Source organism: Salarias fasciatus, chromosome 7, assembly GCF_902148845.1.
Source record: "Salarias fasciatus chromosome 7, fSalaFa1.1, whole genome shotgun sequence".
NCBI classification, from domain to species: Eukaryota; Metazoa; Chordata; class Actinopteri; order Blenniiformes; family Blenniidae; genus Salarias; species Salarias fasciatus.
The window spans coordinates 24951758-24962519 of record NC_043751.1 but is presented as its reverse complement, the minus strand read 5'-3'; the positions used below and the strand labels follow the sequence as shown (position 1 = coordinate 24962519).

Genomic DNA, 10762 nt, shown 5'->3' with positions numbered 1-10762 from the left:
TTTTTTAAAGTGATATTTTGATTAGGTTGGTTTGAAAATCTTTCAGTTAATTTTTTTCCATATCACATTAATAGTATATTTAGACAACTTTGCATACAACTTCAGCATGTAGCACAGGTGCTTTACAAATAAAAGAAATAAATACAGAAAACACCTCCACGCCCCATTATAAGTAAATGATACTAATAATAATTTTAAAAAATAAAATAATGACAATACTGTGCGTTTTAAAATATACACGTCTCTGGCATTAGAATCTGAAATACAGCATGAACCTGACATGAGGTAAATCGATGACTTCTTCGTTTTTATTTTGAAAGGAGCATATCGGAAGTGGCATGCTGGGTTGTTTTCTGAAACTTTATTTGTGTTTATTTCCTCAGTCGGAGCGGTCAGAGTGACTTTTACCCGCAGGTGTTGAGATAATGTGGCAGAGTTCGGCCGCTGCCGGCCGGCTGCTGCTGTGCAGCGGCCGCTCCTGGCTGCAGCTCCGCGGCTACAGCTCCACCGTCATCTCCGGGGTGAGTGCTCCTGTCCCCGGGACGCCTCCACGTCCTGCAGCCGGAGGGCTGAAGTTAGGCGGTAACGCAGTAATAGGAGACACTATTGTAATATGAAGTGCGTCAGCACCATGAGGCCCGGTTGGTTCTTAATCGTTCACATATTAGTTACTGTTATACAGTAGTGAGTTGCCTTTATAATCCCGTCTGTGAAGCTGCGAGGGAGATTTACCTGTCACGTGGGAGGTGTGGGTTTGATTCCTGGTATCTTTTCACCTTTTTTGTTTAGTGAATGTCTGGAGTGGTAGAGCCTTCCACTCGTAATGTTTTATGTCTCTTATCTTTTTCAGAAGGTGTGAGGAGATTTTTTTCATATATGTATTTTTTGCATCATCTCTGCGTTGGTCTGACAGAAACAGGTGGATTCTGGCTGTATTCCTAAAAGGATTAAAAAGCTGTCACCACGTGCATTTAGAGTGAAACTATAAGCTCAGAATCAAAACTAACGCCCAGGTTCCTCACTTGATCTGATGCCACATACAAACAAAGATGGAGCTTTTACAAGTCTCTGCTTAGGCCAGAGTTTTCAGATGTAATGGTTTGACTTGTGGATTCATTTACACGTAAACAAAAAGATTGAGTAATTATTACTGTTTTCACTTGTTTTCACAGGGAGATGGTACTGTTTTTGCAAAAAATATATTTATTATGAAGATTTAGCTCCCTCAGAGATATGGACATGGTCGTTCTGAGTCCTGAATGTGTTAATTTTGATCAACTAAGTAAGTCAAACCCCCGTGTTCTTACCCTTTGAAGGTTTGCATCCACAGTAGAGAACAATCGTACAACCATGTGCAACCGATGTTCTGTTGTAGGGAACTAATACTTTATTTGTGGATCTCTTTACATCAGGTTTGGCCAGCATGGTTAGGATTGGGGTAACCCCAACAGCTTATTTTAAATGCTGAGAACCTCAGTGGGTACATACATGGGGGGCTTGAGTAATTTATGAAGAGCTTTTATTTAGCAGGGTTGTCTTGGATTACCTTTCACAACTTTTGGCCTGTCTAAGGGCAAGTTAAAGCAACATCTCATTTTCTTGTGAAAATGTAAAACTTTCATTGCATGTTGGGTGTCAGTGTACATGGCAGTAATGATCAGAGCCACTGAAAACACAGCTGGGTTCAGTGTTCAAATGTCAGGTCAGAATCAGGGTTGACGTGTGTGTTAATGTGTGTTTTCACAGAAAACCGTCGAGGACGGCGTTCTCTCTTCGTTCAGGTCAATATGTGGCGAGGACGGCGTCTCGCTGGGCCAAGCCGTCCGAGAACAACACGGCAAAGACGAGTCTGTACACAGGTCAGTCTGCAGGTCACACACACTCACCGTACTGCAGGACAACACTTCTGGAAGCGTCCGCTTTGGGTTGTGTGAAGTTTTTATTGGGTCTGTAAAAGCACGGATTGAGTCAATGATAAATCACAGACTCACACTTTGAATCCTGCCCTATCAAACAAAGAAACAAGGAAAAGACCCGACAGAGGAGCAGGCTTTTCTCTTGGAAATAGGTCTGGAAAAGCGATTGATTTCTCCAACAGCACACAGGTCGTTTAAAGGTCATTTAAAACTTACACAGCTGAAGTGAAACCACTCTGATAGACACAACATAATTACAGTATAAATACGGGCAGTGTAGCGTCACAGATTAAACCCAACCACATGATTTTGGGAAATGTTCCCGCCTCCTTCAGGTTAATCCTTCATTTGGATCTCCTCCAGGTCCTGTAAAAAAGATTCACCTTCAAAACCTTCCTAGATTGAAAGGTTTGCAGTTGAAGAAAGTCTGCAGTGTAGTGTTCTGCTGTCCAGATGTTGCCCTCCAGATGTGGTGGTGTTTCCCCGCTGTGTGGAGGAGGTCAGCGCGCTGGCCAGAGTCTGCCACAGCCACCGGCTTCCCATCATTCCCTTCGGCACCGGGACGGGACTGGAAGGAGGCGTCGGAGCGGTGAAGGTGAGACAGTCGTCCTGCCACGTGGGTCATTTCTCAGGAGGAACAAACTGGAACGCTCTGCTTTCTTTTTGGCCTTCAGGGAGGAGTGTGCTTCAGTTTGAGGAAAATGGACGCGGTCCTGGACCTGCACCCGGAGGACTTCGATGTGACGGTGGAGCCCGGTGTGACCCGGAAGGCCCTCAATGCCTACCTGAGAGACACCGGCCTCTGGTTCCCTGTAGGTCAGTCACTCTGATGTTAATGCCAAGCTGTCAAACATATGCAGCTCGGCTTCATTACAGAAACAACCGACAGCACCAACTTGTGGCCCAACATGGAAACGGCACTGTTTTCAGAAACGTTGCCGTGTAAATGTGAAACTTCTCTGAAATGAAGATGCAACAACCATGAGGTTTCATTTGGAAAGTAATGGTGTGAAGAAGGCCTGATAGAGCTGCATGCTGGACTTTAAGGCTGTACTTACATTTAGTAAGATGGTCTCTCTCTCTCTCTCTCTCTCTCTCTCTCTCTCTCTCTCTCTCTCTCTCTCTCTCTCTCTCTCTCTCTCTCTCTCTCTCTCTCTCTCTCTCTCTCTCTCTCTCTCTCTATGTCACACACACACACGGCTGCTTGTCTTTACTATCAACATGAAGCAGTGATTGTAGTCGACACAGAGTTAAATCTGTTCAGTCAACAAGGCAACTTTAGTCACTATTTATATGGAATTTATATAATGAACTTTTTCATGAATCCTCTGGATTTATTTATTTATTTATTTATTTATTTATTTATAACAATAGACACACACATAACATCAAAATGTGGAGATAATTGTTACTTCCAATAGACATAAAAAATTTCATTCAATTATGTGTTTACGATTTTTATTAAAGGATGAAGGTGTAGTTTTAGGAATGAAATGTTATTCTCCATCAGTTTGTGTTTGTGATATGAATCATTCAGAATGTCTTCACACAGGCAGAACTCTCCTGGTCAGCAGTGTTTGTGGAGGCAGCTCTGCCTCCTCCGGTGTTGTGAAGACTCCTCTGTGTCGATGTCTTTCAGATCCCGGGGCGGACGCCTCTCTGTGTGGCATGGCAGCCACCAGCGCCTCGGGAACCAACGCGGTGCGATACGGGACGATGAGGGAGAACGTCCTGAACCTGGAGGTGGTGCTGGCTGACGGCAGCGTCCTGCACACGGCTGGGAAAGGCCGACGGCCCCGGTACCGACAACCCTCGGATGATTTGAAGCACAAATCGAATAAAGAGTTTCCCTCTGCGTTTAATAAATCTCATTGTAAAAAATTCACGCCCCGCATTCTCCTTCAGGAAGACGGCGGCCGGTTACAACCTCACTAACCTGCTGGTGGGCTCGGAGGGAACGCTGGGGATCATCACCAAGACGACGTTGCGTCTGTACGGCGTCCCCGAGGCCACGGCGTCGGCGGTCTGCTCCTTCCCCTCCGTCCAGGCGGCGGTCGACAGCACGGTGCAGGTCCTGCAGGCCGGAGTCCCCATCGCTCGCATCGGTCAGTGAGGCGGCGGGAAGTCTCATCCACCTGTTTGACCAGGATTAATGATAAAAGAATGAAGGCGTTTTAAAGGTTTCCGGTCTCTCCTTCAGAGTTCCTGGACGACGTGATGATCGACGCGTGCAACAGGTTCAGTTCGCTGAACTACCCCGTCACCCCGACTCTCTTCCTGGAGTTCCACGGCTCGGAGCGAAGCCTCGAGGAACAAGTCAGCACGACCGGTGAGCGAGAGCTGCACACACCCGTCCGCTTACCTCCGGCTTCCTGCCGGGTTCGGTCATTTCACACGACCCCATCAGCTTCAGGGATTGTTCGATGACATTATTTACATTTTATTAAAGCTGCACAGATTCACTGACTGATCATCCATCAGTGATGCTGATGCTGTTAAGAGCTGTTTTTTTTTAACACCTTTGACCCTCTGCAGAAGAAATCACTCAGAGTAACGGAGGGGCCGACTTCCAGTGGGCTCGAGACGCAGAGACTCGGAGCCGGCTGTGGAAAGCTCGACACGACGCCTGGTACGCTTCTCTGGCTCTCAGACCGGGCTGCAAGGTAAAACCTCCACTTTGCCTGTCACCGTAAGAACAGTCCAACTTGGACGTATGTCCGTACAGATGTCCATAACCTTCAAGAACAAGAGCACCCCCTAGTGGTCCAGCATAAAAAATGGACATCCTGTTCAGCGTGTCTGTGGAAACGGACATCATTCCCAAGACAATGCTGTATGAACACCAAACTTTGCTGGAAAAAAAGTTGTGTTTTCACTTGAAATGTCATGTAAACAGCCACTGAAGGAAGTCTTTGTGGTTTGAACTGAGAAACAAGTTATTAAAATGTGCATTTTCAATTTGCAAAGCACACAATTTTAATGAATTAATCACATTTTTATTGACATTAAAAAATGCATGTGTGTGTGTGTGTGTGTGTGTCTGTGTGTATGTGTAGGCCTATGCTACAGATGTGTGTGTGCCTCTGTCTCGACTGCCTCAGATTATTGTGGAGACAAAGGAGGACCTGATTGAAAACAGACTGACAGGTGAGCGCATCGCAGAGGGAAATACACAAGTGTGTGTTTGTGTGTGTGTGATGTGTTAATGAATCACTCAGTGAGAGTTAACTGGAAATGAAGATTAATTACATTTTTTTGCTGCTCCTCCCACAAATGCAGCTCCATTAAGAAAAGTCATAATTTTTTACATTTTCTTTTCGCAGTTATACACCAGGAAATTTTTGATCGCACCTTGCATGAGATTTAAAGAAACACGACGACAAATAGTGTCATTTGTATCCTGTAATTCTGGAAAGAATTACTAAAATCTGCCTCCATCCACTGAAGATGAGCCTGTGATTGTGAATCCATGAGACTGAAGCTGGTCCGTGCCTGCAGGTCCCATCGCCGGCCACGTGGGCGACGGGAACTTCCACTGTGTGATGGTGGTGAATCCAGACGACCCAGACGAGCTGCACAGAGTCCACCTGTTCACCCAGCGACTGGCCAGGTACACACACACTCTCACACACACACACACACACACACACACACACACATACCCTCACCCTCAGCATCAGGAGTCTGATCTGCAAAACCTCATCATCCTTAAGTGTATCCTCACAGAGTTCCATTGTGGTCCAAACACTGACTGCACCTACTGCTTGGCTGCTGTGTTTCCATGGCGACCACACATGATTATGTGTGGTGTGTTGCATTTCCCTGACATCAGAAGCAAAATGTCTCCATGATGCTGCAGCATGGCAACATGTTTAATGATGTGTTTCCATGGCAACAAGCATGAGAAGATGTAAAGTGCCCTGTTTCCATGACGATTGAGCACCACTACAAGTGGATTGCCAACTTAACATGGTGACCCATCAAGACCTCTGGTTCACACTGCTGGCAGCATATAAAGTATTATGTTTTCATGTCGGCTCGGCATGACAACATGTGAAATGTTGTTTCCGTAACAATATCGTTTCTATGATGATCAAGCATCATGACATGCGGAGTGTTGTTTCCATGGTGACTTGTGGACAGCTGTGTTTCCATGACAACATGAGAAGTCTCATGCTTGCAAAGCACTGATCAGAGTTTCCTTTATGACTCTTTTTGCGCATCTCATTGAAACACAGGAACTTTTAAGCACCATCACTTCGTCCAACAGGGCTGTTGAACAGAATGACTGTAGCATCCATCTGCAAGGTGTTTTTGACCACTGTTTGTCCGTCACTGTTCCTATGATAGTAATCTGTAACATCAATCTGAGTGTGGCTATGTTATCTGGGGGGGGGTCCCAGTTTGACTACACTGAGATGTGTTTTTCTCAGTGGGAAGCTGCACCGTTCCCACCTCCTCGTGAACCCTCCATGAATCAGACTGTTCATTCCTCCGCTTTGTTGTTCTGTCCTCACTGATTTTCTCACCAACTTTTCCTGGTCGGTCTCCCTTCAGCAGCTCTCTCCTCTGTAATCCTGCCCACACTTCACTCTAATCCCTCTCACTCCGCTCGCTTATCTTCAGACAGATTCACCTCCCCTCTGGCTTCGCGCTCTCGTCCAACTCTCCCGGCTGATATCGATTCCAGTGTTTAAAGTCTCGGACTGCGTGTTGTCCGACCGCGAACAGTGAATTTCACTAAAAGCCAAAAGAGCTTTCTTAGAGAAAGAGGAGAAAAAGATGTTTGGAAGGACTGCTGCAGCATGAGAAGTTATTTTAAGATGTGTACTCCTGAAGTGCTCTGGTCCCATCTTCGTTATTCAAGCATAATAATGGTAAATTAAAAAAAAAACAAAACTGTTGCTCCAGATGTGCACTGACTAAAATTGGAGGTTGTAACAGACATGCTGTTAACCACTGAGACGATCTGAAGCCGTGTCTCTGAAGAACATCTTCTCCTGGACAGTGAAACCGTCTCCATCTCCCCCTCCACCCTGCAGGCGAGCGCTGGCCATGGACGGCACGTGCACGGGGGAGCACGGCGTGGGGTTAGGGAAACGATCCCTGCTGTGTGAAGAAATGGGAGATCCGGCCATGCGGGCCATGCAGAGCGTGAAGGAAGCCCTGGACCCCCTGAACCTGATGAACCCCGGGAAGGTCCTGCAGCCGGGAGGGCCGGGCGACGCTCAGCAGCTCTTCCTTCACCTCGATTAAAAACCTTCGGTTCAGTCAGAAGCAGCAGCGCTTTGCTTTGTGAAGTTTGTGGTAGAAGACTCAGACCCTGTTTCTATGACAACGCTGCGTTCATTTCAGGAAAGTTTTGTGTTCATAAAGGTTCATAAACGTGGCCTTCAGAAAGCAGCAGAAGAACGAGAGATAAAGGCACGATTGCATGGCTCTTCTGAAACACTGCCACTTTGCATGCAGAACACGGTGTAGGAAATAGTTCTTCTGCAGTGGTGTGCTTTCATTTAAAAAAAAAAAAAGAAAAAAAAAAAGACCAACAGCACCCACAAGTGGCCCAACATGCTAACTACATCGGTTTCCATGCGTCTGGAGAAAACAGACATGGTTTTCAAAATGCTGCCTTGCAAACTCAGAAGTCAGATTTTATTCTGAAATGAAAGCACAAAAGTGATGCGTTTTTACTTGAAACGGAACAGTTTCAGAAATGTGCGTTTTCAGTTTCCACTGAGTTCATCTGCAGGGTTGAAGCCTTCTGGTCGCTGTTCCCATTTACACGAAGCAATAACAGTGTTGTTTCAGTGCACTTGAGCTTTTTGTTTTCACGTAAACGAAGCAACATGTTATCAAAAAGGTTTAAATCTGAAAACTCTGGTCAAAGTAAACATTAGAGACAGTATCAGTGTCTCGTGTGCCGCCAGTGTTTTTTCCAGGATTCTCATTGGCTAGCTTGGCTTCATGCATCTTGTCACACTGCCCCCTATAGGTTCAGCCTGCTCTTATCAGCTCTTAGCTTGGGTGGGTTTGTGTTCATGATTTTTTTTTCATGCAATCTGGTTTGAACATTGTTGAAAACGTAGAACAGAAAATATCAGTTCTTATAAATACCCACCTCTGCGTCAACATGGCTGGTGTTGAGAAATGTATTAATTTATTTCTTTAAATGAAGACAGTGGAATTAAAGCACCTTAAAGCTAATAACTCTATGAATCAATTTGTATTTGTAAAATCCATGAAAATGTTGTTTTCTTTGCACTCATTTCATTCAAATAAAGTTTCACAGAAATATTCATATTTGATCAGTGTAATTTGTAATGTGTTAAATACATGTACAGAAACACACACACGTAGACAGAATCGGATGTTCAGGAGCAGAGGCGGAGCGTGGGTCTCAGTGCAGAGGGGGTGGAGCATTGTCGACAGGCCCTTATGATAGTAATTTTACCATTCAAACAATACCTCATCCTGCCGTCAAACAACACACTAATGCTCACTTTCATTGAGCCAAGCAAACCTATGTGCCTCAGAAAGCAGAATAAAGTCACAAACCAGTTCACAAACTTGTTCTGAAGAACAAATACACATGCACACACAGAACTGCAGCCTGACGGGTGTCAATCTCAGAGCGTCCGCTGTCCATGGTGCTGAAAACTCAGATAAAAACTCACTGGCTAAATCTGCAGCGTCTTTGATACAGCTTAAATATTAAATGAACACAGCTGGTCTAAAATTACACACTCTATTCAGATAGATATAGACACAGCTATCTATATCTTTTGAAATTCACGTATATTAAAAAAAATAGAGTCGGCGGTCTCTTATAGTTGAGAGCAACACAAGGCACATTCAAATAGGCAGGTGTTTAAGACCAAAGCATACTGATAAAGATAATATTTTCGAAGGTTTCACTGACTGGCTCCGATGTTAGGTTTTGGGTAGTACCGCTAGTGGCTAGCATAGTGTTTAGCATACATTTTAATTTCCCTCCAAAGAGTTCAGATCAAATGCAAAAGAAAAAAACTCATTCATTCCGCACAGCCAATCAGCGCTGGCTTACAGCTCTGATGCGTTCATGGACAGTCGTAATGTAAGAATTGGCAAATTGGAGCCCACAATCATATGCTTATACCTTCTCGCACACACTGCACATTTCATTATAATAATTTATTTACGAGTAAATGTGAACACATCACATGAAACGAGCCCTATAACCTTGTGGGCCCTGGGGCGACCGCCCCCTTGCCCCTACTCTGGCTCTGCTACAGTTCAGGAGAGGTTTTGACATTTGCACAGTGATTAATGGAATTATCTTGAATAGCACTTTTAAAAATGTGCACACAGCGAGGAAACAAAGATTTCTGGTTCTGCTCAGCCGATATCCATTTAAGCAGTTTTTTAATACAATTATTCCTAAATTAGAAATACCTCGCTGTACCACACGGTGGCAGTGCTGCACCCTGTCAGACAAAGCAGCAGCTGCAGCAGGAGATGAAACCTTCAGCAGGGTGGAAGGAGTGCAGTGAGAACACAACAGGATTAAATTAAAAATATGAGTCTGATGTGGAACAATAGTTTAGAGTCAGGAAATGTATTCATTTTTAAAGCTAGTGAGGATTTTTCTGTTTGAACGAAGACACAAAAATCGGCTTTAATTGTATTTTACAGGCATAAGACATGTCATAAAGTGTGTGTGTGTGTGTGTGTGTGGGAGAACTGTGAGGGGACCATTTATAGGCCTGCTGTCAGTATGAGAGGACAGATTAACACCTCCTGGACTTCACAACAGTTTAACCTTATTGGGTAACCGAGACGAGGAGACGAGGACTGTGTTATTGTGAAAAGCCAAACAGAATACACACACACACACACACACACACACACACACACACACACACAGAGCTCAGATGTATGCAAACATGTAATCCTAAACCAAGCATGTGAGCCAGTTATCCCAATAATTTAGCAGATGGTGCAAAAAAAAAATCTGTTTATAATGATGCTAATGACAACTGTGTGTGCATGCGTGTGTGTGTTTGTTTGTACTCTTTGACTAACCTTGAAATGCTTTTGCATTGACCACTTCCAGGATGCGTTGCTGAGGACGTTAAGGCATTCTAGAAGTTGTGCGACAATGGCACAAACTAGAACACACCCAGGAGCTGTGACACGTTCTGGAACCCTGACACATTCATTCCAGAACAGACCGAACGTCTCCAGCCTTCACAGAACAGCTGGATTCATCCTGACATTAGATTGCACACAGCTTGACTCTGTTTACTAACCAGGTGACTGGAGAAGGCTCCAACTTGACCTGGATTTTATTTTGGGCTTCAGAGTGAACCGGGAGGAAAAGTTTTGAATGTCACACTATTCAGTTTTTCATTTTTCAGAATAAATTGAAAACCATCAATCATTTTCCTTTCACTTCACGTTGTTTTGGTCTGTCACATCAGATCCAATAAAATACATTTGTGGTCACAATATGACAAAATGTGGAAAATTTTAAACAGTGTGAATACCTGAGTAAGCCACGAAAACTGTTTTTTCTACAATATTCAGGTTCCATTCAATTGATTCACTTTTCTGATTTAGAAATCTCTTTTTTCTGTCATTTGGAACCTTTTTCAACATCTTACGAAAATATTGCAAAAAAGCAGTTATTGTTTTCAAAACTGCATTTTCACTGCTCAAACTTTTGAAGATTTTGATGTTTTTTTTCTAAATCAGTCAGATTTGCTCCACAAACACCGTTCCCCCTACGGTCCTGTCTTATCCTGAGCTGAACCAGGATGCAGCAGAGCTCTTTGAGCCATGCAAATTCAAAATGTGAGGTCGTGTGA

The 10762-nt window shown here is 44.3% G+C and overlaps 1 protein-coding gene across 1 annotated transcript; it reads left to right on the top strand.

Moving 5' to 3' along the window:
• The first annotated feature begins 389 nt into the window (after positions 1-389).
• On the top strand, positions 390-7479 carry ldhd (lactate dehydrogenase D). The gene is made up of 11 exons (XM_030096812.1): positions 390-521; positions 1747-1859; positions 2370-2511; positions 2591-2732; positions 3556-3715; positions 3822-4021; positions 4117-4245; positions 4452-4579; positions 4973-5063; positions 5415-5526; positions 6959-7479. The coding sequence occupies exons 1-11, from the start codon at positions 426-428 to the stop codon at positions 7170-7172; spliced, it is 1527 nt and encodes a 508-aa protein (XP_029952672.1). The 5' UTR covers positions 390-425; the 3' UTR covers positions 7173-7479.
• The last annotated feature ends 3283 nt before the right edge of the window (positions 7480-10762 follow it).